At 47.4% G+C, this 27,295-nt stretch overlaps 3 protein-coding genes and 1 non-coding gene across 6 annotated transcripts; 2 read left to right on the top strand and 2 right to left on the bottom strand.

Moving 5' to 3' along the window:
- The first annotated feature begins 59 nt into the window (after positions 1–59).
- On the top strand, positions 60–16,891 carry Aaas (aladin WD repeat nucleoporin). 2 transcript variants are annotated; one of them, XM_074083485.1, is made up of 17 exons: positions 60–187; positions 3,577–3,703; positions 4,975–5,102; positions 7,821–7,876; positions 8,313–8,404; positions 8,579–8,625; positions 8,868–8,966; positions 9,427–9,570; positions 14,290–14,410; positions 14,848–14,972; positions 15,116–15,176; positions 15,327–15,417; positions 15,615–15,708; positions 15,800–15,867; positions 16,229–16,310; positions 16,427–16,511; positions 16,642–16,891. In XM_074083485.1, the coding sequence occupies exons 2-17, from the start codon at positions 3,701–3,703 to the stop codon at positions 16,864–16,866; spliced, it is 1,521 nt and encodes a 506-aa protein (XP_073939586.1). In that variant the 5' UTR covers positions 60–187; positions 3,577–3,700; the 3' UTR covers positions 16,867–16,891. The 2 variants fall into 2 exon arrangements, with proteins under 2 accessions (XP_073939586.1, XP_020015809.1); XM_020160220.2 differs by lacking the exons at positions 60–187; positions 3,577–3,703 and adding an exon at positions 4,001–4,275.
- On the top strand, positions 1,453–1,559 carry LOC141426029 (U6 spliceosomal RNA). Its single transcript, XR_012451142.1, has one exon. It is a non-coding gene; the product is annotated as a U6 spliceosomal RNA (small nuclear RNA).
- A 263-nt stretch (positions 16,892–17,154) lies between the features above and the next one.
- Myg1 (MYG1 exonuclease) lies at positions 17,155–22,767 on the bottom strand. The gene is made up of 7 exons (XM_020160218.2): positions 22,437–22,767; positions 22,160–22,272; positions 20,022–20,181; positions 18,046–18,198; positions 17,805–17,927; positions 17,525–17,706; positions 17,155–17,371 (listed from the first exon to the last, which is right to left on the bottom strand). Exons 1-7 carry the CDS (start codon positions 22,656–22,658, stop codon positions 17,173–17,175), a joined length of 1,152 nt encoding a protein of 383 aa, XP_020015807.1. The 5' UTR covers positions 22,659–22,767; the 3' UTR covers positions 17,155–17,172.
- Positions 22,768–22,916: 149 nt separating this feature from the next.
- Pfdn5 (prefoldin subunit 5) lies at positions 22,917–26,325 on the bottom strand. 2 transcript variants are annotated; one of them, XM_074083486.1, is made up of 6 exons: positions 26,169–26,325; positions 25,878–25,980; positions 25,551–25,582; positions 24,455–24,529; positions 24,245–24,350; positions 22,917–23,179 (listed from the first exon to the last, which is right to left on the bottom strand). In XM_074083486.1, exons 1-6 carry the CDS (start codon positions 26,238–26,240, stop codon positions 22,944–22,946), a joined length of 624 nt encoding a protein of 207 aa, XP_073939587.1. In that variant the 5' UTR covers positions 26,241–26,325; the 3' UTR covers positions 22,917–22,943. The 2 variants fall into 2 exon arrangements, with proteins under 2 accessions (XP_073939587.1, XP_020015806.1); XM_020160217.2 differs by having other exon boundaries at positions 22,917–23,130.
- Positions 26,326–27,295: the final 970 nt, after the last annotated feature.

Below are 27,295 nucleotides of genomic sequence, written 5' to 3'. Positions count from 1 at the left end.
AGGGGATCGGCGGTCCCAGGCGGCTAGCAGGCCGAGCTCGGGTTACAAGCCCCCTCCCCACCCCTGCCCCCGCCCAGGTGCGAAATCTCCTGTCCTGTGGCGGGGCGCGCAGCTTCAAAGGCGCTTTGAAGAAATCCGATTTCCTTAGTGGGCTGGGGGCTGTGCCGGAAAAGACAGCCCGAAAGAGGTCTGGAGAGGACGAGGGGTGGGGGTGCCTTGGACCCGATCTGGGCCAGGCGGAGGTCGGGAGTGGGTTCCCCCCGGGCTCCACCCCGCTAAGGCAGGCTCTCGGGACCCCCCAGGGTCTGGCTCTCTCGCCTCCCGGGCTCCTCCGCCTGTCCGGTGCCAGCTGCTGCCCGCGGCAGCCTCGCGGTCCTCCCCTCCCCGGCCCCTCGGCCCCTTTCATCTTCCCTAGACTCCGCTTGGGGTTTTGCTGGTTTCTGGGAGATAAAAACCGCCTCAAATAGCGGCGGCGCACTGCCAGGACAAACAGGGCCGGGCGGGCCATGTGCGCCTGGTTATACCGGTCCCGGCCCGGGACGCCGGGCTTCGGCGGCCGAGCTCCAGGCACCGAAACTCTGGTGATGCCTCCCAAAGTGGGGGACACTTTTTGAAGCCGCGGAGCCGCAGCTGCCTCGGTTTCCACATCAGGTCGTCTGGAGGGGTGGTGGAGACTGCCCAGTAAGTGCTCGGAGCCCCTTGTGGGGCGGCGGGTCACAGTCATTGTGTGGCCAGGGCCGTCGCGCCCCCTGCTGAAGTTAGTGGGAGCGCGCGCTACGCCTGGACTTTGGCCTCACCAGAACCCGCAAACTGTGAAAACCATCCAACAAATGTTAAATAAGCCGTACGGGGGAGAGGGACAGTACTTGGGCCACACCCAGGGAGGGCAGGGGGCGGAATAGCGCTGGTCCCTCTTCAGTTCACATTACCAGGTAAAAGCTTCGGGGTTTTATCCGAGGGTGGCGAAATTGCAGGCGGGAGTGGGGGTGTCGGGTCGAATGGTGTTATAATAGAGGTCCAAGCAAAAGTCGCCAATGAATCCTCAGAGCTCTCCCAATAATCTCTGAGTCACTGACTCTCTCCTTTTCTTGTTTCATCTTTTTGGCGGTACTGGGGTTTGAACTCAGGGCCTCAGGCTTGCTAGGTAGGGCGGCTCTACCACTTGAGCCCTTGCGCCAGCTCTCCCTCTTTTCTTTTAAATCTGCCTGCTTCCCTTACTCGGGGAGCCTGTTCCCAGCCAAACTACTCCCAGTGTATATCTTATGCCCTTTAAGCTTCATGTGACCTTCCAGATGACAGTGAATCAATCTAGTAAACTGACCGCTTAAAATTGGTCTGTAGCCAGTGTATTGCAGCGGTTGGGAGGCTGAGGCAGAATCGTGAATTCAAGGCCAGTCTGGGCTACATACTGAGACCCTGTCTCAAAAAAAAAAAAAAAAAAAAAAAAAAAAAGTGCTGGCTTAGGCAGCACATGTACTAAAATTGGAATGATACAGAGAAGATTAGCATGGCCCCTGAGCAAGGATGCTATACAAATTCCTGAAACATTCCATATTAAAAAAAAAAAAATCCAGGTGATTCATAAGAGATTAGAAGGAAGCCACCTGACTTCTCTTAGATGAAGTCATTTTTAGGAGCCTTCTGGTAGAAAGGAGAAGCACACATAGATCATAGAGTCTAAGAATGAAAAATCCAAATAGAATGGCCTTTCGATTCTTCAGTAAGATGTGAAACTTTTGGGCATGGGGACTGTGCCTTAATACATCTTTGAATTTTTTTTTTCATTTTTATTAGCATATGTTAATTATACAGGGGGTATTCATTGTGACATTTCTAAATAGCCTTACATTGACTATTGCTTAGGTTTGCCCCACAGTCTCTCCATTTTGGGTTTTATTAACATTTGTTGAAAGTTGAGGGTGTACATAGCTGAACGGAAGATTGCATACCTAGCTAGCTGAGGCCCTGGGTTACATCCCTAGCAAAACACACACACACATTTATAAACCAATGGCCAAGATCACCTAGTTGATGGCAAACTTATATTTGTTTTGCACCTTACAGTTTACTAAATAGCTTCCCTTCCATTATTTTATGTGGGAAGCAACTGTGTGAAATAATCTGGACACTCTGCAAATGAGGAAACGGATGCTCAAAGAATTCAGTGATTTTTCTAGTCATTCACTTGTGAAATGATGAGTTCTTGTGGGAGTCAAACTAATTTGTCACTATGACAAATACCAGAAAGAAACAGTTCATGGGAGAAAAGATTTATTTTGCTCAAGGTTTTAGCGGTTTCAACCTTTTGTTCCGAGTTGGTTGGATCACTGTTTTGAGCCTGAGATGAGATAGATAGAACATCATGACAGTGGGAGCATGAGAAGGGGCTGCTCACTTCAGGGCAGCCAGGCAGCAGAGAGAGTAAAAGGAGGAGGCAAGGGCCAAGATACACCCTTCAAAGTCATGCCCCCACATGGACCATTTCCTGCTAGGCACCACCTTCCACAGTTCAAGCACCTCCCAATAGTCTAGTCAAATTTGAATTCATCCATGGGTTAAACCATTGATTAGGTCAGAGCCCTCATGATCTAATCATCTCAGGAAATGTCCTTCCAGACACACTCAGCAGTGGCTGTACTAATCTCTTTGCTATCTCTCAATCTAGTCAAGTTGGCAATCAGGATTAACCACCACACACAAAGTCCTGAGTTAAAAAAAAATCACATCTCTTCTGCTTTAAACTCCACTTCTACTCCCATCCTTTGTAGTTAGAATAAGATCAATCTCTTTTTTTTTCCTCAGTGCTGCAAATCGAACTCATGCACTTGTGCATGTAATGCAAGTGTCCTACCACTGAGCTATATCCTCAGCCCCTTTATTTAATTTCCTTTTTTATTTTTGGTAGGACTGGAGTTTTGAATTCAGGGCTTCATTTTGCTCTGGTTATTTTGGAGATGGGGTTGGGGAGTCTTAAGAACTATTTGCCTGGGTTGGCTTCAAACTGCAATCCTCCTGATCTCTGCCTTCTGAGTAGCTAAGATTACAAACATGATCCATTGGTGCCTGGCCCACTTTTTTTTTTTTTCTTAAAGCCTGCTTTTTTGGGTGTTTTGTTTTTGTTTTTTTCAGGTAGGGTTTCACTTTGTAGTACAGGCTTGAGCTATCCATCCTCCTACCTCCCCAGCCTTCCCAGTGCTGGGATTACAGATGTGCCCCCCACCACATCCAGCTTTTTCTTTTTTCTCCCTTGGTGTTTGAAGCCAGCACCTTGCACATGCTAGGCGAGCTCTTGGGTGTTTGAAACAGAGTATCATTTATGTAGGCCAGGATAGCCTAGAATTTACTATGGATCCCAGGCTGGCCTCGAAATCCCGATCTTCCTGCCTCTGCCTTTGGAAATCTGGGATTATAGATATGTGCCATCCCAGAATGTTAGGTCGAATCTCTCTGCTTCACTTTGCTGGTGGCTGCTCAACAATTCATCTGATGGGAATGTCACAAGGATTATAAAAGTGTTTATAGTAATGTGCCTGGGGAATGTTACTGGTTTTTAGTTATCCCTACTTCCTCTTTCAGGTTTGCCAACCGTATGTTCACTGAGTTTGGTGGGTGGCTGGCATAGCACTGTGCCTGCTGTGGTCTCTCCAGACTTTCCTCCTCCAAGAGGCTTTCCCTGACTTTCCAGCCAGCTGCCGGTGTCATGGTCTGTATTTTCTTTCAGGCTGTCCACGGGCCTGTGAGGGTTTAATTAGGTACTTTCCTGAACGTGGCTTATTCTGGGCTTTCTCAGTGCTGAAAGAGTAAGTGGAAGACAGTGTTGGAGGACTTTGGAGTTGGAAAACAGTAGTCTCACGGGAAACAACAAAACAAAAAAAACCTTTTGCCCCAGCCTTTAACCAAAGGTTGGCCCTGCAGACGTGTGCACCCTGCGCCCCCTCCGTCCGCCAGGGGGCGCCCAAGGAAGCTCCGGAAGTCTGTCCGGTTCTCTTCGGTACTCTTCTCTGCACTTCCGTTGAGCTTCGCGTCCTCGTTTGTCGCATGTGGCTACCCGTCCGCGTACGAATCCAGCCCGGGAACCAAGAGTCGTAGAGCGCGATCCGTGCTGTTGCCAATCAGGAGCTTGCCGACTCCAGGCTCCTCGGGACTGGCAAGATGTGCTCTCTGGGGTTGTTTCCCCCTCCGCCGCCTAGGGGTCAAGTCACCCTATATGAGCACAATAACGAGCTGGTGACAGGGAGTAGCTATGAGAGCCCGCCTCCCGACTTCCGGGGCCAGGTGGTCAGGGCTAGGAGGGAGGCGACCTAGAGGCGCGGGAGCAGAGGCAGGGAGAAGTGGGCATCAGGGGCAGGGTGGCGGGCTTCGGAGCGCAGAGACTGGCCGACTCAGCTTGGCCCCGCGGGAGAATAGAAGGGCGCGCGTGTATTTTAGGGCTGGTATTGGGTTTGTAGCTGATATTGAGAGGTTGGGGGGTGACCCTATAGGGAATGGAGAAAAATGAGGGTGAACCTCGGTCGTGCGAGGATGCAGGAGCATTATTTAAAAAATGGAGACAGTATATGGGACCACTGGGAAGGCATAGCCTGGAACTGTTTTCTTGGGTTTTTTTTGGCGGTATTCGGGTTTGAATTCAGGGCCTCTCCCTTGCTAGGCAGGGCTCTAGCGCTCGAGCCACGCCCCCCAGGCCTTGCCTGGAATTTAAGGAGAGTTACTTGGAGGAAAAAGAAGGAAAGCTGACATATATTGAGTGTTTGCTACTATGTAAGAAGGTGGTGAGTCAGGTGTTTTCTAAAATGAACCCTGTGGAAAAGTTTTGTAGGTAAGGGAGCTAAGACTTATTTCCTTTCTCATGAGTGTTAACTTTGTGGAAATGGGAAATAAGTCTCTAGAATCTCTTATGCTTTGCCCAGCCATGGGTTGGTAGGGAGCTCAGGGAGAGACTGACTCACTGTCACACTCCCCACTTCTGAGCTATAGTGGATCAATCTTCCTGTCCTGCACCTGGCCAAGGATCCCCTAAAGACACCTGGGAGGCTGGATCATGGCACAAGAACTGCCTTCATCCATCACCGGGAGCAAGTGTGGAAGAGGTGCATCAACGTTTGGTGAGGCACAGCAAAGTGTTCCCTGGGGCCATGGTCTGCAGATCCTGGGGAAAATGAGGTCACCACTCCTGTGCCTTGGGCTGCTTTTCGGTTGCTTTATTCAGGCTTTGTCTCCATGACAGCTGTGTATCACAAATCATATCACATTATTAATCTGTACTGTGGAACTCAAGGCCTGTTCCATTTCATCTAATGGCTTGCCTTGCTTTCCGGTTTGATTATATGAACTTGGTGTCTGCAGGCACCTCATGTCATTATTATTTCTGGGCTTTTATCTGAAGCTCAGCAAGGTGAGGTACATGGTTGTAATGACTAATTTTGCACATGTAGGAGTGGAGCCGTGCTACCTGGGTTCCCTTTCTGGTGGTATCAGTTTTTAACTGTGTGGCCTCAGCAGTTTACTTAATTACTCTATACTTCAGTTCCCGGATCTGTAAAATGAAACCCATCTTCCAAGGTTGTAGTAATGAGTAAATGAGTGAATAGATGTAAAGCATTTAGAGAACAAGGCCTGGCACATATCTGTAGGAAAAATTCTTAAGTTGCTGGGTTCAAGGGTTATATTCATTTGTTATTTTGTGAAGTTTTGCTAAACAGCCCTCCATCAATATTATATATATTATATATATGTACCTGCTAGCAGTGTATGAGTGTCTGATTCCCAATGGTGTTTGGTATTGCAATACAGTTTAATTCATATCTATCTTTTGTGGTACTGGGGTTTGAACTTAGGGCCTTGTGCTCTCTAGGCAGGTGCTTTGCCCCTTGAGCCACTTCCCCACCTCATTTTGCTTTAGTTATTTTTATTTATTTTTATTTTTTTTTAGTTCTTTTTGTTTTTTTGGGCTTGGGGCTGTGGGACTGGAGTTTGAGCTCAGGGCTTCATGCTTGCACAGCAGGCGCTCTACCACTTGAGCCACACCACCAGTCCATTTTGCTCTGGTTATTTTTGGAGATGGTGGTCTCGAACTATTTGGGCTGGCCTTGAACCTCCATCCTCCTGAGCTCAGGCTCTGAAGTAGCTAGGATTACAAGTGTGAGCCACCAACCCCTGGCTGCTTTAGTTATTTTTCAAATAGAGTCTTGTGTTTGTGCCTGGGCTGGCTTGGACCACAATTCTCCTCATTTATGCTGGAATGACAGGCTTGCACCACCACACCCAGCTTTTGTTGGTTGAGATGGGGGGGTGGGTCTCAACTTTTTGCTGGAGCTGGCCTCAAACCCTGATCCTCCTGATCTCCATTCCCAAGTAGTTAGGATTACAGGCTTGAGCCCTGCACCTAGCTTCCGTTCTTTTTATGGGAGTGAAGTTGAGTATCAATTCACTGCCTAAGCAATTCGGGTTTCCAGGCTTTTTTTTTTTTTTTTTTTTTTTTTTTGTGATATTGGTGTATGAATTCAGGGCCTACATCTTGAGCCACTCTGCCATCCCTTTTTTGTGATTTTTTTTTTTTTTTTTTTAGATAGGGTCTCTTGAAGTATTTGTCCTGGCTGACATCGAACTGCAGTCCTCCTGATCTCTGCCTCCTGAATAGCTAGGATTACAGGCGTTAGCCACCAGCTCCTGGTTTAGGTGTTTCTCTTGATATTATTCCTTGTCTTACTGATGTCTAATTATGCCTGAGATCTTGTGTATTCTACTACCTAAATCTCTCAATCCAGTTTCCTGTTCTTCATTCCTTTGGCTCACCTTTTTTTCTGAAGAGCTCTGAAGTAGCTTTTAACTGATTTCTTTTTCTCCATTCTGGGTCCCTCTAAACTCTATTCAGACTGATCTTTCCGAAATGCTAATGTAAGTGGTTTATTCCTTTGCTTAAAACCCTTCCCTAGCTAGCTGGCTGGTGGAGTAGCTCAAGTGGTAGAGCATTGGCCTAGCAAGCTTGAGGCCCTGAGTTCAAACCCCAGTACTGCCAAAACTCTCCCCACAAAAAACCTTCCATAGCTTTCTATTCACTGTCCTAGTGCAAGTCCTGACTCCTTGACCTACTCAGAAAGCCCCAAATACCGGTGAGTCCTCATTGCCACGTCTGTAAATGAGCAGAATGCCATTTAGAAAATTAGCATGTTAAGTAAATATAAGCAATATAAGCCAGGTGCTGGAGGCTCACGCCTGTAATCCAAGCTATTCAGGAGGCAGAGGATCAGGAGGATCGAGATGCAAAGCCAGCCTGGGCAAATAGTTTTCGAGATCTTATCTTGAAAAAAAAAAATCACAAAAAATGGCTGGTAGAGTGGCTCAAGGTGTGGGCCCTGAGTTTAAGCCCCAGCACTGCAAAAAAAAACCAAAATAAAACAAAGCAAACAAAGAGGTACTTCCTTCCTATGTATATATATATATGAAGTACATGGTACATAGTTAGCACTCATTAAATATTTGTTTGGTGGTTTATTTATTTAGTGGTACTGGGGATGGAACCTAGGGCCTAGCACACGCTAGGTAAGTGCTCTATTACTTGAGCCATACCACCAGCCCTTTTATCTGTATGTTGTTTTTGAGATAGGGTCTCCCTGACTTTGCCTGGGCTGGCTTTGAACTCAGAAGTCCTTCTTTATCCACTTGAGTAGCTTGGATTATAGGTGTGCACCACTACGCCTAGCAGAGTGCCTTTATTTTGAATACATGTTTATTGAATGAATGAATGAATGAATGAAAGAAACTTGTTGAGGAGGACTAAGGGAATCAGAGCATTCTGACTCATTGGTTCCTTTCCTTTCCAGGCGTGATGTAGGTCTTTTTGGGGTGCTGAATGAAATTGCAAACTCAGATGAAGAGGGTAAGTGTTTTCTTCTAGCCTTCTTTAGTTTTGAGGTTGGTGTCTCCCCTCCATAGTCTCTTTGAATTCATCCCAACACCTATTAGCTCACCCTCTTTTCCTTCAGCCCTCACCCTTTTTTTTTTTTTTTTTTTTTGTGGAAGTGAGGTTTGAACTCAGGGCTTTGAACTCACAAAACAGGCACTTTTTGCCTGGGCTGGCCTTGAACCACGATCTTCCTGATCTGATCCTTCTGATTTCAGTCATGCGCTACCCATGCCTGGCTCCTTTAGCCATCATCTTTTCTCATTTATGATCCAAATAATCCAGAGTAGGTGACCAGACCATTGCTGGGCAGGAGGACTTGGAGAGTTCTTGTCCTTGTTCTCACCTAAGAGTATGCAGGGTAAGATCCCTGTGAATGGTTTAATCAGAGCTGTTTCCTTAACCCCAATAGTGTTTGAGTGGGTGAAGACAGCCTCCAGCTGGGCCCTGGCTCTATGTCGATGGGCCTCCTCCCTCCATGGATCCCTGTTCCCCCACCTGTCTGTAAGTTTGGCTTGTTCCTGCCCTCTCTTCCCCACCCCACATCCTTTCTGTCCTGTTAGGTCAGGGTTGGGTGGGATGAGGGTAGAGGGTAGGAGTGGTCCAGCTCCCCTGTGGGAAGATTGAGTGGATGAGCTCCTTTTGCTCAGTGTGTTAGTTTGCTCTGTGTTCTCATAGCTCAGGAGCGAAGATCTGATTGCTGAATTTGCCCAAGTCACAAATTGGTAAGTATGCAAGCTCTGGGGCCTTGAGGGAAGGAAGTGCTGAGCCGTGGAGCTTCCTTTAGGGTGAGGGAAATTAAGGTAGTGACTCCTCTGCTCACCATATTTTTCACTCTGTCCACCCACCTCCAGAAAGGAAGAAACGAGAATGTAGAGAACAGCCATCTCTTCATGTGGACAGGAAGCTGGGCTGCTGGGCTTGGGTATGGAAGGTTTCCCTTCTGACTCAGCTCTTTCCTGCCCAGGTCCAGCTGCTGCTTGCGGGTCTTTGCGTGGCACCCTCACACCAACAAGTTTGCGGTGGCCCTGCTGGATGACTCCATCCGTGTGTATAATGCAAGCAGGTGTGTGGAGTATATGCGCAGGCTTGGACTTGGCAGTCTCACTTTCCCTCCATCGTTGGCTGTGAGGGAGCCCTGCAGTTCCTGAGCTGCTCCATAGGACTCTTTCCAGAACTGGGGTCATGGGCACTCTATAACTGGATGCGTCCTCTTTCTAGACCTAGCTGTATTTTATGCTTCTGTCCTACAGTATCCCTGTGCCCTGAGGAATCAGCTTACTTTATTTCTCTTCTCTTCTCTTCTCTTCTCTTCTTTCTTTTCTTGTCTTTCCTTCCTTTTCCTTTTCTTTCTCTTTCTTTTCCTTCTCTGCTGAGGATCAAACCTGGGACTTTCTGCATGCTAATAGCACTCACCACTGAGCTGCATCCCAGTCCCTAGATCAGCTTTCTTCTCTGTGATTTTTCCTTCTTAATTGTACTCTTGTCCCCTGAATCTCAGTGTCCTTGGTTTGATTTCCCCACAGCACTATAGTCCCTTCCCTGAAGCACCGGCTACAGCGAAATGTGGCAGCTCTAGCCTGGAAGCCCCTCAGTGCCTCTGTCTTGGCTGTGGCCTGCCAGAGCTGTATTCTCATCTGGACCCTCGACCCTACTTCCTTGTCTACTCGGTGAGTCCTGGCAGCCTATTTTGCCTTGGCCTGAGGGTGTGGCCATATCAGGGGTAGTAGTGGTAAAGAGTCTGGATAAGTTCTTTGTCCTCACAGCACTTCCCAGGACTATGGGAGAAACAGATCTAAGGGCAAGGTGGGGTGCTGAGATACTCTAATCTAGAGAAAGAGACAGACCTAGCAGCCTCTGAAACAAAGGGAAGAATATATTTATGATCATAGAACACAGTACTTTCTCTTCAGGATTACTGTCAGATACAGGTAAAGGAAAGGAGAAGAGAATAAATACAGCTTAGAGTAGAAACTATAGAAATTGGAACAATAATCCCCATGAGAACTAACTAAATATAAAATCAGAAACTTTTTAAAAATTATGAATAAAGAAGAAAACCTTGCAAGTCTAACTAATTAAAAGAAAATCAAAGTGCACTATTTTCAGGATTACAGCAGTAACCACAAAGAGGCACAGTGGTTCTTACCTGTAGCCCCAGCTACTCTGGAGGCTGAGGCAGGAGGATCACTTGAGCGCAGGGCATTGGGGCTTAGCAACATACTGAGATACTGACTTAGAGAGAGAACGGCAGGGTGTGATACTCATGCTTCCGATCCTCAGGATGTACAGAGTGAGAGGATCACATTTTGAAGCCAGCCCTGGCAAAAAGTCCTCAAGACTCAATCTCAAACAATAAAAGCTAGGTGTGGTGCCATGCACCGGTCATTCTAGCTGTGTGGGAAGCCTAAGTAGGAGGACAGTGGTCCAGGCCAGTGCTGGCATAAATGTGAGACCTTATTTAAAAAATAACAAAAGCACAAAGGGCTGGGGTGTGGCTCTAGTAGAGTGCAAACCTAGCAAGTACAAGGCCCCACTACCAAAAAAAAATAAAGGAAGTAAGTAAAACATTAGAGAATCAAATCCAAAAGTAAAAAATAAATGGTTACGGTGGAGTCCCTGGTACAGTTCGCTCTTAGCATGCAGGAGTTCCATCTCTAGCACAAAACCTGCAAAATCAAAAACTGGTTCAAATCTAGGTGCCAACTCCCAAAAAACCACCACCAACAACAAACTCACCTAGGGCTTTCTACAAATTAAAGACTTGTCAGGTCAGGCGTGACGGTACACACCTATAATACTAGCACTTGGGAGGCTGAAGTAGAAGGATCATGAGTTTGAGGCCAGTCTGGATTATGTAGCAGGTTGCAAGCCAGCCTGGGCTTCAAAGCAAGGCCCTGCCTCAAAACAAAGAAAAACAAAGGAAAAAGAAATGATTCTTAGGAAATCTATTAAGATGATAAATTCTATCAGCACATTAAAGAAGAATAATGCTTAGCCAGGTGTTGGTGGCTCACTCCTGTAATCCTACCTGCTTGGCAGGCTGAGATTGGGAACATCTTCGTTTGAAGCCAGCCTGGGCAAATAGTTCTTGAGACCCCATGTCCAAATTAACTAGAGGAAAAAATGGACTGGAGGTGTGGCTCAGGTGGTAGAATGCCTGCTTAGCAAGTATGTGAGACCCCCAAGTTAAAAATTCAGTACCACAAAAATTTAAAAATAAATAAATAAACAATGCTTATATCAAAGTAAGAATACAAAGAAATGATGTAAACACAACAGTATTTACTCAAAATCAATGTTAAAAAATAAATTATGAAATGCTACAGTTATTTCCAGTAACATCAAGGTAAACACAGGGCTAGGGGGTGACTTCGTTGGTAGAGTGCCTCCCTAGAAAGGATGAGGCCCTGAGCTCAATCCCTAGTACTCCTAAAAGAAGAAAAAGAATGTATTCAGATGGCTGGATATAAGAAACCGAAAATTTAATAGCTTTCCTTTATACCAACAGTAATCAGTTGAGAAATTAGAATGGGAAAAATACTCAATTTATAGCAGGTATAGTTGCTAAATTATTAGAATACTTTTTTTTGGTGGGACTGGGGTTTGCAGGGTTTCACACTTGCAAAGCAGATGCTCACAAAGCAGTGCTGTACTGCTTGAGCCACACCTCCAGTTAATTTTGCTCTGGTTATTTTGGAGATGGGGGTCTCCCGAACTGTTTGCCTGAGCTGGCCTTGAACTGCAATTCTCTTGATCTCAGCCTCCCAAGTAACTAGGATTATAGGCATGAGCCACTGGGTGCCTGGCTATAATACATTTTTTTCAGGGCTGGCAGAGTAGCTCAAGCGGTAAGAGTGCCTGCCTAGCAAGCACAAGGCTCTGAGTTTAAAACCCAGTCCCACCAAAATAAATAAATAAAAAAATTAAGTCTGTAGTTGTTTCACACTTTTTTGTTTTGCGATAGGGTCTCACTGTGTAGCCCAGGATGGCCTTGAACTCTCAATCCTCCTGCCTCAGCCTCCTAGTGATGTAATTATAGGCCCCTGCCATCATACTTAAAATTGATTCACACTTCTTAAAAATTTATTTATTTATTACTGTTATTTTTAGTGGTACTGGAGTTTGAACCCAGACCTTCACATTTGCTAAGTAAGCACGCTACCATTTGAGCCACTCTGCCAGCACTTTTTTGTGTTGGGTATTTTCAAGATCAGGTTTCAAGCCATGATCCTCCTGATCTCTGCTTCCTGAGTAGCTAGAATTATAGGTGTGCGCCACTGGTACCTGCTTCACACTTTATATATAAAATAAGTTTCAAGGGCTGGTAGAGTAGCTCAAGTGATAAGAGTGCCTGCCTAGCAAGTGTGAGGCCCTGAGTTCAAACCCTAGTACCACCAAAAAAAAAAAGAAGAAAAAAAAAAAGTTTCAAGCAGACAAAAGAACTAAATGTAAAGATAAAAGGATGAGAAGTTATAGAAGGATATTTCTTCACATTCAGAATAGTAGTAGTAGTAAAATTAAGAAGTTTGATTATATCCAATACTTGCAAGAGTAGGAAAATGGGTAATTTAACATTTTTATTAGCATATATTAGTCCTATAGAGTTTCATTTTGGCATTGACATATGTGCTTACAATGTTTTTGTTTGTTTGTTTTTTAAATTGTGCTAGGGGTACATTGTGGCATTTACAAAAGCTCTTACAATATATCAAATATATCATACTTGAACTTACCCCCTTCCAACAATGTATCCTAATTAGATTCACCCCCTTCATCATTCTCCCTCATCTTTCCTTCCCCTGTTCTTAAAGCAATTTCAACAGGTTTCGTTGTTCTTTTTTTTTTTTTTTTTGTAGTACTGGGGATTGAACTTGGGGCCCTCACTTTGAGCCACTCCACCAGCCCAATTTTTTGTGATAGGGTTTTTAGAGATAGGGACACAAATTTTTTTGCCTGGGCTGGCTTTGAACCGAAATCCTCCTGATCTCTGCCTCCTGAGTAGCTAGGATTACAGGTGTGAGCCACCAGTGCCCGGCTCATTGTACTTTCATTCACTATATTCTCCCTCCTTCACCCTCCCTGTTTACCCCCAGAAAATGAGTATTCCTGTACATAGTTGGTGAGAATATATAGTGCTGTAAATTTGTCATAAAATAATTTAATATATTTAATTTTTAAAAGGTGTAGACCTTTTTTTACCCCCAGATTCTACTTTTTTTTCTTTTGGTGGGACTGGGGTTTGAACTCAGGGTTTTGTGCTTGCAAAGTATGCGCTCTACTGCTAGTCCATTTTGCTCTGGTGATTTTAGAGATGGGGTCTTTGAAACTATTTTCCCAGGCTGGCCTCCACACTCCATCCTCCATCCTCCTGATCTCAGCCTCTCAAGTAGATGGGATTATAGGTGTGAGCCATCAGTGCCAGGCCCCAATTCTACTTTTAATTCTTTATTGAACACAAATGACATGAAAACAAAACAATTTTATTTTTTTAAGAGAAGTGTCTTTCTATGTAGCTCAGGCTGGCCTTGAACTTGAGAGATTCCTGCTCTAGCCTCTTGAGTGCTGCGATTACAGGCATGTACCACCATACCTAACTAGGAAATATTTTTTACAGCATTATTTGAAATAACAAAAAAATACAACTCAAATGTCCACTTGTAGAGGCATAAATGAAACACTATGGTGTTCCATTGGAGCCACTGGAAACAATTAGCTGTATTGTAAAGTTGAAAAGAATTGTACAGCAGTGACTTAAGACCTCATTAAAACCAAATGTGGTGATAGGTAGAAAGGGGAGAGGATGGCATTAATTCAGGTGTAGTCTATACCTGTCAGGCCAGGTATATTGCTCTGGAAATACAAAGCTGAATAAAACAGGTGTCCTTAGATAGTTCCCAGCCTAGTGATGGGAGTTCAGTCCACATAGAGCATCTTTATAGTAAGCAGAAAGCAGCATTGGGTACACAGAGATGGGAGGCATTTTGACAAGGAAAGGCAAAAAGGCAGTTTTGGAACATGGTATATTCTGAGACGTTGTAGATAACTGTGGAGAAAAGAGATTGAAACCCTGATGTGATATCCATGGTATTGGATGTCCTGTGGACAGAGGGCCCTCTTCTAGGGTACAGCCTGACACACCCCTTCTCAAGTCACTGGTCAGGAGCTGTTTCCTGGAGGCCTGGCCTGCACGTTGCACCTCACCTGTTCTCTTCAGACCTACGGGTGATTTTCCTTTTTTCCCCCTTTAACTTCAATGAAACTTTTCCCCAACCTAGATATGAGCTCAGAGGCCATTGGGATTGGGAAGTTCTAGTAGAAGTAAGGAAATGGAATCGTGGGGGTTTTCTTGTTGCCATCTTCTGACACTCTCCATTTCTGCTCGGCAGACCCTCTTCTGGCTGTGCCCAAGTATTGTCTCACCCTGGGCACACACCTGTCACTAGCTTGGCCTGGGCCCCCAGTGGGGGACGGCTGCTCTCAGCTTCACCTGTGGATGCTGCTATCCTGGTGAGTTGGTCCCTACCCTCTTACAATTCATAAGGCCTGAGCCACTCCTCCTTTGTCTTGAGGCAAGAGCTTTCTTCCCCTGGTGGTGGAAAATATGGGGTAAGGAGTGAGATTGCTGTCCATTCATCTTTAATTTATACATGGAAGGAGCCTCACTACCTGAACTCACATCCAAAATCGCCTGATGTCATTGTAAACATAAACCCATGTCTTTATATTGAACAGACTCTTTCCTGCCTTCTCCCCTTTCTGGTTCTTTGTACAGTAAAGAGGGCAGCCCCACTGTGAGTTGATAGGGTGCTTGAGTTTCTTCCCATCCAAGTACTAACCAGGTCCAATCCTGCTTAGCTTCTGAGGTCAGACAAGATAGGTCATATTCAGAGTGGTGTGGCCGTAGATGTGCTTGCTTGAGTTTATCTTTCTCTCCTGCCTTCTAGGTGTGGGATGTCTCAACAGAGATCTGTGTCCCCCTTCCATGGTTTCGAGGAGGTGGGGTTACCAACCTGCTCTGGTCCCCAGATGGTAGCAAAGTCCTGGCCACCACTCCTTCAGCTGTCTTTCGGTGAGTGGGAGAAGGGTAAGAGTGGGCAAAGACTGAGAGAAGGCTCTTGGCCTCTGGAACCTGACCCTGGGACTGTCAGAGGGAGGTCCATCCAGGTTTTGAAGCTTAGAGGCCCTGAACTGTAATTTGTCTCTTTGACTCAGAGTTTGGGAGGCGCAGATGTGGACTTGTGAGAGATGGCCTACTCTATCAGGGCGCTGTCAGGTAAGAGGAGACTGTGATTCACAGAAGCTGATGAGGAGGGGCTTCTAATGGGCCCCTGACCCCTGAGCCTGGCTCCCTACCTCCTGTGCTTTTCCCTTCTGAATCCTCCTACATACCTCCCTTCTGTTGCCTTTTGTTCCCTGACCCTAGACTGGCTGCTGGAGTCCAGATGGAAGTCGACTGCTGTTCACTGTATTGGGGGAACCACTGATTTACTCCCTGTCATTCCCGGACCGTTGTGGTGAGTTAGGGAAATGTTTTAGAATGCAAACTCTCTGGAGTGGTCAGAGGGAGGCAGCAATCTACAGGGTGCTACTCTGAGGGATAAAGGGAAGTATACAAGCTGGGGAGACTTCAGAGATGGTGCTGCTCATCAGTTGGCAGGGGACCATTGGGAAGGGTGTTTCTTGCTCCAAGAACCTCTGCCCTTATCCACAGGTGAGGGAAAGGGGCGTGTTGGAGGTGCAAAGTCAGCAACAATTGTGGCAGATCTGTCTGAGACAACGATACAGACACCAGATGGTGAGGAGAGGTAAGCTGCATTTGTGCAGGAGGGAGGAGTAGAGAAAGGAAGGTAGGAGGAGCCACACTGAGCACCCCTGACCTTCCATCCTGGTCCATAGGCTTGGAGGAGAGGCTCACTCCATGGTCTGGGACCCCAGTGGGGAGCGTCTGGCTGTGCTCATGAAAGGTAAGAGGCAAGGAAGAAGGGCTTTCTTGCCTTCTTCTACCATTTTCCCCATTAATGGAGCTTGTCCATGACTGGCTTACAGTTCTCCTCTGCCCCTGCCCTGGGCCTCTGCTCCAGAGATCCTCCATTATGAACTTTTTATTTTTGGTGGGGCTGGTCGTGTTTAAGGACGAGGGCTTTGTTCTTGCAAAGCAGGCGCTCTACTGCTTGAGCCATACCTCCAGTCCATTTGCTCTGGTTTCTTTAGAGATGGGGGGGTCTCAAGAACCATTTACAAATGGCTGTCCTGAAACCGCAGTCCTCCTGATCATAGCCTTCCAAGTAACTAGGATTACAGGCGTGATAAACCTATTCCTTACAGGAAACCCAAGGGTACAGGATGGGAAACCAGTGATCCTCCTTTTTCGCACTCGAAACAGCCCTGTGTTTGAGCTACTTCCCTGGTAAGTGCAGAGCAGGCCCTTAGGTCTGGGCTTCTCAACACCTTCCTACACCAAATCCACATCCCACTACAGGCACCTCCCTTCTGCCTACAGTTACCTTCCTCTTCCTCCCCTAGTGGCATTATCCAGGGGGAGCCAGGAGCCCAGGCCCAGCTCATCACTTTCCATCCTTCGTTCAACAAAGGGGCCCTGCTTAGTGTGGTGAGTAGGTCAGGCTGCTAGGGCTTTGGGGGTGAGCTGGAGAAGCCCAGAACCTTGGCTACTATGTGCTATGCCATGAGGCTGCATTTGGGCCCAGGTTCTGATACTTATCTGTCCCCATTCTCTGCAGTGCTGGTCCACAGGCCGAATTGCCCACATCCCTCTGTACTTTGTCAATGCCCAGTTTCCACGTTTTAGCCCGGCCCTTGGCCGAACCCAGGAGCCCCCAGCTGGAGGTGGAGGCTCTATTCATGACCAGCCACTTTTTACTGAGTCGTCCCCAACCGCTGCCCCTTGGGATTCTCTTCCTGGGACATCACCTGCTCAGCCCCACTCCCCTCACCCCCAAATTTAATAAAAAGTTGTTTTTTACTCACTCACCAGAATCTTTGTCTTTTCTAGAAGTTGACAGAATCTTTGTCTTTTCTAGAAGTTGAATTGGGTATAGAGAGGGAAAACAGGATGGACTTTGGGTTAAGATCCTGCTGTAGCTTTAGCTACTTCTTGTTTTTTAAACCCTAAGAACTCGACGGTTTTCAAATTATTTGGAAAGCAAAGCTGAGAAGTGGTGAGGAAAATACTTCCGAAGTCTGAATAAGTTCTCAGAATGGTGTAGGGCAGTAATGGGTCAAGGACTGATCAGTAAGAGATGGAAGACGTTTTATTGCACTGGGGGATTTGTAGGAGGCATAGGTGCCGTATGCTGGGTCAGAGTGGCACGAGCCATACTCAAGGCACCCTCCCGAGTGCGGTGACCACCAATGAAGCCGCTTGCATGGACAAAGATGCATCCAGGGATCCCACTCACGTGGTCCAGGGCCTCATCCCGAAGGCCTCGCCATGGCTCTGGCAGGGGCAGCCTATAAGTGAGCAGAAAAAGGGAGCTGGTAGAGGCAATGGAGGTCTGAGGAACTGAGGGGAGGGAGGAGGGGCAGAGGTCACGGTTGTAGTAGCCTCCTATAATAGGCTGAGACAGGCATGAAGGTGTACAGGATGGCTCCCTGGGGCCTCACCGGCTTTGGAATGAGTGGGGCTCCTTGGGCACACACTGGACCCGCCACTGTCCAGACTGGTCAGTGTAGATAACAAAGGTGATGGCCACCGGGGGAGACAGCCCGGACTCCAGGTTGTAGAGATGCTCCTTCCAGGGGCATCCACCTTTTGCCAGTTCCACTATCTCCCCACTTGGATCCACCTGAAAGGGAAGAAGGGCATGGCTAGGTTTGGGTAGAAGCAGCTGCCTGTCACCTATCACTGCTCTCCAGGCCACAGTGCTTCCTCCCAACTCTGTACCTGAAATCGCTGGGCCAGGGCCTCTTCCACCAAGGCCCGGGCTGGCAGCCAGTTGTGCTGATAGAAATCTAGTCTTTGCAGAAACTCCTCTTGAACTAGATTCATTGCACGCCTGAAGCCTGCCTGGGAATGATGGGAATCAGAACCATAGTGCTGGCCCCAACTTCACATTGCTAGGGCTTGGGAAGAGCAAATGTACCTTTCTTCCTCTCAGGGTATTTTTCTCAGGGGCTCTCCTTACCTCAGTGTCTTGGCTGGGCTGGTTCCAGGTGGGATTAAGCCGAGCAACCCGGGCACTCAGTGTAGTGGTCAGAGCGTATCGAGGCTCCCCCTCCTCCCACTGGGAGATCCCATTGTCCACTGCATCCACTTCCTCCACGAAGTTTTCATACATCTAAGGCAACCCACCATTGTACAAAGTTATCTAGGTCCCACAGTGTGTTCATACACACTGTCACTTAGCACTCTGAGGATCTCAGAGCTATACACTAGAGGAGGAGAGGGGGAACTGAAGAGTTCAGTGGCTTGTTCATGGTCAGAGAGCTAATAATGTTGGGAATGAAATTCCTGTCACCAGACTTTTCATCCAAGTCTGGCTCCACTGCACAAAGCCCGACCAAGGTCAACAAGTGTGGGAAAGGGGCTGCTGGCTTGAACAAGGAAGGTTTCAGTTCCTAGAAGGGCTTGTTGGGTGTATATCCCTGCCACTGAGGGAGGGTAGATCTCTAGACTATTCCACGACATAGTCAAGGAGGTACAGAAAGGTTTGGCACTTAGAGTGGGATAGAATGAGTGCTAGACTCCACATCAAAGGTGGGATATGCCAGGCACCTGTGGCTCATGCTTGTAATCCTACCTAGTTGGGAGGCAGAGATCAGGAGGATTGTGGCTCAAAGCCAGCCTGAGGCTTGAAAATACCCACCACAAAAAAAGGGATGGCAGAATGATTCAAGTGGTAAAGCTCCTGCTTAGCAAGTGTGAGGCCCTGAGTTCAAACCCCAGAACTACAAAAAAAAAAAAGAGCTGGGATGTGAGACTTTCGGTTCCAGGGAGCTCACAAACATGCCATGTGACATCAGCAGTTGCAGCATCTCCTGAAAAAGTGGTAGGACAACACCTCAAGAGTTTTAGGGCAGAGCTTGGTGCTGGTGGTTCATGCCTGTAATCCTAGCTAACTTGGGAGGCTGAGATCAGGAGGATCGTGGTTCAAGGCCAGTCGGGCAAATAGTTCAAGAGACCCCATCTCCAAAATAACCAGAGCAAAATGGACTGGAGGTGTGGCCCAAGTGGTGGAGCACCTGATCTGCAAGTACAAAGACCTGAGTTCAAATCTCAGTGTCCACCCCTAAAAAAAAAGTTTTATGGGAGAAATAGAGTATGTTGATGTTTTATGCATAATTGCCTTCCAAAATAGGCCTTCTATCAGTTACAACCTGTGGTATGTAGAAAAAGCACTACCCTCAGGGACAGCTAGAAAAGTAACTCCTCTATGCCCAGCACCTGTTGGGCTGGACCCAGCTTGATGCTGGGTTAAAACATAGGCTTCCAAGTGTAAGCAGCCTCCTCTGTCTACCCAAAGGTACTGAATAATTGTTTCTTTACATATGTCAGGAAAAATTTGGAAATGCTGCTTTTGTGGTTTTCAAAGCCCTTCCTCAGAAAGGTGTAGTGGTGCACACCTGTAGTCCCAGCCCAGAAATCTGAGCCCAGCCTGGGCAATGTAGCCAGACCCCATCTCAAAAACAAAAAGCCCAGCAGGGTATGGTGGCTCATGCCTGTAATCCCAAGGTGGATATCAGGAGGATTGTGGTTCCAAGCCAGCTCAAGCATGAATGTGTGATCCTACCTTAAAAATAACCAAAGCAAAAGGGGTGTGGTTTAAATGGTAAGAGTACCTGCCTAACAAGTATGAGGCCCTCAATTCAAACCACAGTACCACCAAACAAAATACGATAGAACAAACAAAAAACCACAACACAAAAGAAACCTCAAAGCCTTTCCCCATACATTAAGTCACCCACTCCTCATACCCACCCCAGGATGCAGGTAGGGAAGAGGTCACCCATCCGTGTGAGATGAGCCTGACTGGAAAGGTGATGGCTGGTCCCCTATGGCCAGGTGCCCTGCCCCAAAGCCCCGTACAGTGCTGTGTGAGCACCACTCCCAGTTGGCTTGATAGAGATGAATTTGTGGGGTATCTCTGTCCTCAGTCCCCACCTTGTCATAGAGCGTGCCCACCGTGCTGTCCTCTTCACTAGTGCCCAGCAACTGAGCCAGCAGCTTGTGCCCGAAGTGCAGATAGATGAGTCCCGCACTGCTTAGCTTGGTCTGCCATGGCTTCCCAGGGCACAGAGAGCTCATGCTCTCTGTGAAAGTCCTGAGGAACACAGGACGGTGGGGGCTGAGGTGAAGTAGCTGGCCCCAGCTAACCCAGGGTATTTGTGTAGACACGGGTGGGGTGGGAAGGTCGGGGGATGCTGCAGGAGTTGGGAGGGAAAAGCTCAGTTGGGAAGCATTAGCTTTTCCTCAGGGGTTAATGTGGGCCTTGCGTGGAGTCTCTGGTTCCACATTCACTCAACAATGGTTAGAACTCAATGCTTATATATGCCAGGTTTTGTGTTTTAAACATTAAGGGAAAAAGGCTAAGATCCTGATCTGCCTTTCAAACTCATCTGTTGGAGGCAGACAGACACAACTAACGAAGCAACTACAATTGTGCCTTCCTATCTGAAGGGGAATTGGTTTTAGGACCCTCTGTGAGTACCAAAATCTACAGATGCTCAAGTCCCTAGTATAAAATGGGTAATATTTGCTTATCAATTATACACATTCTCTTGTATACTTTAAGTCATCTCCTGATTACTTATACTAGCTAATAAAATGTAAAATGCTTTAAATAGTTGTTATAGTGTATTGTTTGGGGAATAATCCTAGCTACCCAGGAGGCAGAGATCAAGAGGACTGTGATTTAAAACCAACCCCACGCAAATAGTTTGAGACCCTATCTTGAAAAAACCCATCACAACAAAAGGGCTGGTGGATTGGCTCAAGCAGCAAGAACACATACCTAGCAAGCATGAGGCCTTAGTTCAAACTCTACTGCTGCCAAAAAAGAAAAGAAAAGAAAAGAAAAAGGTTGGGAGCTAGGCACCAGTGGTTCAAGCTTGTAATTCTAGCTATTCAGGAGGCAGAGATCCGGAGAATTAAGGTTGGAGGCCAGTCAGGGCAAACGGTTCACAAGAGCCTATCTGGAAAATAACCAACACAAAAAATGGCTGGCACAGTAGCTAAGCACGAAGCCCTGAGCTCAAACCCCAGTACTGCAAAGAGAAAAAAAAAAAAAAAGTCAGCACTGCCAAGTTCCACAAAGGGTCAGTTAAGGTAGGATGAGACCCTGTGCCAGCTCCATGGATTGGTACTGAGTCACTGGTGCCCTTTTATTGAGCAGTAGGGAGACAGGGAAGAGGGTCAGGATCAGCTATTCTTTTGAAGAGTGGCTGAGAAGTGAGGGTCTGAGAGATTGGTCAAAAAGGTTTCTTCCTGACGTCATTTACAAAAGTAGTATATACACAAAAATCAAGGAAAAAAATAGAGCATGAAAACACCTTTACAAACTCTGAGATAACTAATTTTAATAATGTGTATTTCTGTAGCGCAATTGAGGGAGGATTTTGGTTTTTATTCACTCTTTTGTTTTCAAGATAGAAGACAGAGCTGTTTTCAATATAGAATTGTCAGGCTGTCAGCAAAGGAAAAACAGAAATGGTGGTGTCACAGCTGTGAAATCCCAAAGGAGGTCACAGATTGGGAAAGGGCAGAGGGTTAACCTCCAACAGAAGGGAACAATTTCTTCTTGGATTGGAAGGAGGAGTTGAGGATGTGTGGAGGTGGGAAACGGGAAATCAGTGCAGAAAAAGCTCAATTTCCTCTGAGAGAGGGGACCCTTACTGAGGTGTGACTAGGGGTTTGAGGAGAGGGAAAAGGATTGCAATGGTACTGTGGATAAAAGGCTATCGTTCAACAAGGATTTCTCAGTAAAAGAGGGTAAATGAAGTAAAAACGACGCACACCTGCCCTGTCCTCAACAGCCACAAATACGGAGACTCAGCAAACTGAGGTGGGGCAGCAGCAAGGGCATATGAATGACGGGGATTAGTGGGGTGATGACATGCTGGTGGGAGAAAGTCTGACGGAGCCTGGCTAAGGAAGAGGGGCCAGAGGGAAGTCTCAAACCAGGGAGATGGGTGAGGTCGGTTGGAAGGCTGCAAGCTCCAGCAGGGCTGGGCGTGGAGGGTTGAATGGGGGCGCAGAGAAAATTTGACATCAATAAACTAAAGATATATTTGGGAACTCACCTTTGGTGATGGTCATATCGGTGTCTCTGAGGGTCGTACTCGCCACCCACGTCCACCACGATGTCACAGGACGCGAGTTTTTCGGGGTCCCGAGTGCGCACAATCTCTGCATCCTGCAGGAGACACAGGAGGTGAAGGGGCTGCCAGGCAGGAGTCGCGCGGGTAGGATTAAGGTTGGGTTTCCAGGGGACCTGGCGCGGGCAGGGAGGTGCGCCGGCTCCCGGAGGGATCCCGTTAGAGGCGCAGGCATTCCCAGGGGCAGCTTCGCCGACCGTACCCTGTACTCGGGCAGGAGGCGAAGCAACGCGCAAGCCAGCGCCTCGTCGCAGTGAAAAGTGCCGTTGTGCGTCCCGATTTGGGGCCGTGCCATGAGGTCGCTACGGAGCCTTTTTGGGGCCGGAACAGACTCTGGGCCGAGCATACGGCGCCCGCTTTGCAGGAGTGGCGGCCGCAGCAGCAGCGGGAGCAGGAAGAGTCCGTGCAGGAAGCCCCGGCTCATGGGCGCCCACCCGCGCTGGGAGGCGGGAACGCCGACCCGGAAAGGGAAGCGTCCGCGAGGCGCCACTTCCGCTTGCCGGCCGTTCCCACGCAACCAGCCCGCGAGGGAGCGCACTCAGGCAGCCTTCCTCCCCGCTCCCCACAGGGCCCCGCTAGAGCCTCCAGTGAACAGTGGCCCTACAGTGTATGAGACTCTTGGCAGGGGCGCACCCTTCTCGACCACTCCCCTTCCGTCCCCTGCAGCAAGAAAACAAACACATTCTGCCCGGCGGCACATTTATTAGTATTAAACACAGACCCCTCCCGTCCCCAGGCACCAGGAGGCCAGGCCCGCAGCCCGCAAAGTCCCAGGCCCCCTGAAGCAGAATCCCTCTGCCTCCTCTCTCCAACATAGTCTCAGGCCTTCGCAGTAGCCTGAGCTGCCCCCAGGGCTGTGAGCTGCTGAATCTTCTGGCTCATCATTTCCATGACGGCTGTGGGGAAGAAAGGAAGTCATATTCTGGTCAGGAGCTGAAGGAGAACCTAGAGTTAAGGAAAAATGACAGGAGGACAACCAACTACAGTTAAGCTTTTAACGAGTGATCCACTACGGGGAACACAGACTAACACAAATTTATATGCCACTTGGATATAAAAATCAACACATACTAGCCACAGCCAGAAAACTATGCGGATTTTGGGAACTGCCGATATGGATCAGTTGTAGAGCACTTGCCTAGCCTGCAGGAAGCCCTAGGTTCATAATCCCCAGCACAACCGAGGAGGAGGGAAAAAAAAAAAAAGATCAATCCTGACTCCAACCACCTGGTGAGCTTTTTAAAAAACACTGACCCCTGGGACAATTCTTGCTCCCTCCACTTCCAGATTGATTTAGCTGGTCTGGAGTGGGCTCAGGTTTATTTTTTGTGTTTTTTTTTTTTTGTGTGTGTGTGATACTGGGATTGAACTCAGGGTCTTAAACTTGCTAGGCAACACTTCCATTCCCTAGGCTTTTTTATAAACTTCATGGGGGATTCCAATACACAGCCAGGGTTGTAACTATTAGTATTTACTCAGAACTGTTTCCTTCGTGGGTTTTTATTTATGTGCGTTTCATCCCCCCCATCCCATCCCCATTAAATAAAAAGCACTTTACAAAAGCACAGGTATGACTTCCTCTAAATTTTTCAAACACCCAACCTAGGAATCTACAAGTAGTGGGCATGTAACTCTCAAAATCTAGAGAATAACACATCAAGATACCAGAGAGAAACACACAGGTTTACCCAGGAAAGGGGACACCCCTAAGATTCACACTAAAATCCATGTTTTTTTGTTGTTTCTTTCTTTCTTTCTTTTTGCAGTATTGGGGCTTGAACTCAGGGTCTTCACTTTGAGCCATTCCACCAGTTCTATTTTTGTGAAGAGTTTTCTGAGATAGGGTCTTAAGAACTATTTGCCCTGGCTGGCTTCTCAAACCTCGATCCTCCTGAACTCTGCCTCCTGAGTAGCTAAGATTATAGGCATGAGCTACTAGCACCTGGCCTGAAATCCATGTTTTTAATGATGGAGGTGGAAAGGAGAAGAGGTGCCCCAGGTATAATTTACCTTGTTTCATGGCATGCTTCTCCTGCAAAGCTGGTTGGATTTTCTCCATCTGCTTGGTGAGAAAGTCTATCTTCCTCTTGAAGAAGTCTTTGGCATCCTCAGCTGTCTGCAAGATCAGAAGTGAATGAAGGAGTAAAAGGAGACCTCTAGCTCTTCCCTTCAAAGCCCCTTCCCTGCTTAGGGGATATCCATATACTTCCTTCCACTCACCTTCTCCACATAGTAGCCAGTTCCCACATCAATAAGCACGTGTTCCACATCATGTAGCTTCCCAGGGACATACATCTGGGAAGCAAGGATTAAGGGGAAAAACTAGCCCAGCAGCATTCCCTGTTAGCTAACCTCATAGGCCACTTAAGACTTTCCTTTTCTAAAAAGCTACAAACTATGAGAACTGAATAATCTGGAGACCTTAGAACTATGCCTGTAACTCCAAGTGGGGAGAGACAGAAGTTGTTTCCTTATGCAGAAAATGCTATATGCCAGAACACTCTCTTGTCCTGATTCCATCTCCCATCCTTTTAGCAGTTTCTGTAATTTTCCCCATTAGGCCCTTCAGAAAGACCAGATACAATGATGCTTTTCTAATAGTACAAGTGAAAAGCCAGCCTCACTCCCCTTCAACGGTGAAGCAGCTAATTCCTGATGGATTTAATGGTTATTATTTAGCCATTCCCCACTACATGCTGTTCCTGCGTTTTGCTTTTAGTCTGTTAATTCTCAGATTACAGGTGCTCTATTGCCATAACTTGCTCATTCAAGAACATTCAGCAGGTGGACACCACCCAGGTTTCTTAGTGAATGTAATTTAGGAATAAGCCACAATTAAGCAGAAATTGAGGACTAACAAACACCACCAGCTTCGGTTTCTAAATCCTTCAATTTTTTTTCCTATTGTTTGTCTTCTAAATTATTATTGAAAGTGTTATCAGTTTGATCTCCGTATTAGATTAACATCCTCAAACAGCAAAGGGAAATATCACACTTCAATTCTTCATTCTCATTGGTACTATTAAGACAATGGATGGATGTTGATCCAAGGTTAGATAAACCAGCTATGAAGTGTGTATAATAAAAGTGTTCTCAAAATCACAGGACTCGGGGGTAAGCTGGCTGTGGTTGTGCATGCCAGTAATCCCAGTACTTGGGAGGCTGAGGCAGGAGGTTCGCAAGTTCGAGGCCAACCTGAGCTGCATAGTGAGACCCTCTTTAGGGGGAAAAAAATCATGGGGGGCTCTAATCAAAACGACCCTCACTGGGGGAGAGTGAGGGTGAAGGCATGGATCAGTTCCTGTGGAAAGGATACAGAACTCGTCAGTGGGACAAGTAATTCTTTCCCTGTGAAAGTAATGAAGACAAACAGCTGGGGAAGGGTGGCTGCCTCCATGTAAGGAAATTAAAGGGAGCTTCAACAGGGCACAGCACCCACCGATAGTGTGAAAAGGAAAACTGGGGTGACAGGCGCACAGGAATGTCCTGTACATGTCAACTCTCAGTAGACCACATGCGAAGGGCTCATGAAACGGTATACAGTAGGTAATGGAGTTTCTCTAAGAGAACCGCATTAGGATGTGGGGAGGAGAAAACAGGCTCGCCCAAGTTCCCAGGTCACCCTCACCCGCCTACCCCGTACCCTCGTTGCTCTTGTTCAGCACGTTCAGACAGTCCTTGGCTTCCACATACTTGGTCTGTACCACCTTGAGCTGGGCAATGGACGTGGACAGGAACTCCACTTCCTAGAGGCCGGCAAAGAGGGTGAGTGTGGACGCTGCGGGGAGAATGGCCCGGCCGGAGGGGGGCGGGGACTGGGACCGGACTGGGGTTTCGCCTGGGAAAAGAAGTCCCCCAAACTGGGGATTGGGGGCGACGGATTACGCGTAGGCGGGGGAAGCGCGAAGAGGATGCCTCTTGGTCCCGTTCCCACCTGGTCCAGCTGGTTCTTGAGCATTTCTAGCTGTGGAAGATTCAGCTCCGTAATGTTAATCGACTGCGCCATCTTGGGAAGGAGGACTAGCGAAGAGGAAGCCGGTTTGCCGAGCGACGCTCTAGCTGGCCTCTGCGTATCTCTATGGTTGCGGCAGAAGGCCACTCTGCACCACACATCTCTATGACCCTCGGTCCAGGAAGAGCTGGAGGAGCTGGAACTTAAAGATATCGGCGCATTCTTTTCAGTGTCCCAAGCCTGGCATGAGAAAGCTGTAACTGTCCTTAAGGAACTTAAAAAAGTCTTCAGAGTCAGGCGCTAATGGCTCACGCCTGTAATCCTGGCTACTCAGGAGGCAGAGATCAGGAGGATCGCGATTCAAGTCAGCTGGACAAATAGTTCGTGAGACCCTATCTCCAAAAAACCCCTTCACAAAAAAGGGCTCAAGGTGTAGACCCCAGTTCAAACCCCAGAACCACCACCAAAAAAAAAAAAAAAAATCCTTCACGATGTTGTAAAACAATGCTACTCCTCGTGGATGGTACAAGCCTGGGTTCTGACAAGGGCAGGAGGAAGCCTGTGCTTTGGGTAGTGAGTGGCTTCAACATGTGGTGAAGAGTGCTGCGGAAGTTTAGGATGGAAAGAACACTGAGGCACCATTGTCAACAAGTTAGTTCAGCACAAGGTTTATTAATGTGTTACTATGTGCTAGATGTGAGGGATACCTGAGAGTGTAACATATGTGCTTCCGAATTTAGTTGGGGAGACAACAGCCACACACATTAGAAGAACCTCATAGAATCTGGTGCCAAAGGGCCTGCACTGGTAAGTGTAGCAGCTGTAGCAAGTGGAAAAAGAGCTGTGTCCTCTAACATCACTTAGGAGGGAGGTAGGGCATCTGAGGTGTTAAAGACACCCACAAGGACTTGGAGGCATGGCTCAAGCAGTGCGTGCTTTGCAAGCACAAAGCTCTGAGTTCAAACCCCAGTAATTAAAAAAAAAAAAGACAGAAACCCTCAACAGTCAATCACTGCTCTTCCCTGGACCTAGCTCCACCTGAAGCATTTTGATTGATAGTCTTCTGTCCTTCAACTCTGTGGCTGAAGTCCACCCATGCCCAGCTTTGT

Source organism: Castor canadensis, chromosome 8, assembly GCF_047511655.1.
Source record: "Castor canadensis chromosome 8, mCasCan1.hap1v2, whole genome shotgun sequence".
NCBI classification, from domain to species: Eukaryota; Metazoa; Chordata; class Mammalia; order Rodentia; family Castoridae; genus Castor; species Castor canadensis.
This window is presented reverse-complemented; position numbering and strand designations above follow the sequence as displayed.

Bases quoted from the DNA above. Each gene is read 5' to 3' on its own strand.
- Aaas (XM_020160220.2), top strand. From the start codon at position 4,153: ATGTGCTCTCTGGGGTTGTTTCCCCCTCCGCCGCCTAGGGGTCAAGTC. The intron at 9,571-14,289 runs GTGAGTCCTGGC...TCTGCTCGGCAG, and splicing joins CCTACTTCCTTGTCTACTCG to ACCCTCTTCTGGCTGTGCCC. The intron at 16,512-16,641 runs GTGAGTAGGTCA...CATTCTCTGCAG, and splicing joins AAGGGGCCCTGCTTAGTGTG to TGCTGGTCCACAGGCCGAAT.
- Pfdn5 (XM_074083486.1), bottom strand. From the start codon at position 26,240: ATGGCGCAGTCGATTAACATTACGGAGCTGAATCTTCCACAGCTAGAA. The intron at 24,530-25,550 runs GTATCCTTTCCA...CTTGCTTCCCAG, and splicing joins TTGTCCCACTGACGAGTTCT to ATGTATGTCCCTGGGAAGCT. The intron at 23,180-24,244 runs GTAAATTATACC...CCTTAACTCTAG, and splicing joins GAAGCATGCCATGAAACAAG to GTTCTCCTTCAGCTCCTGAC.
- Myg1 (XM_020160218.2), bottom strand. From the start codon at position 22,658: ATGAGCCGGGGCTTCCTGCACGGACTCTTCCTGCTCCCGCTGCTGCTG. The intron at 20,182-22,159 runs GTGAGTTCCCAA...TGTGTTCCTCAG, and splicing joins CGATATGACCATCACCAAAG to GACTTTCACAGAGAGCATGA. The intron at 17,372-17,524 runs GTGAGGCCCCAG...GCTCACTTATAG, and splicing joins CCCCACTCATTCCAAAGCCG to GCTGCCCCTGCCAGAGCCAT.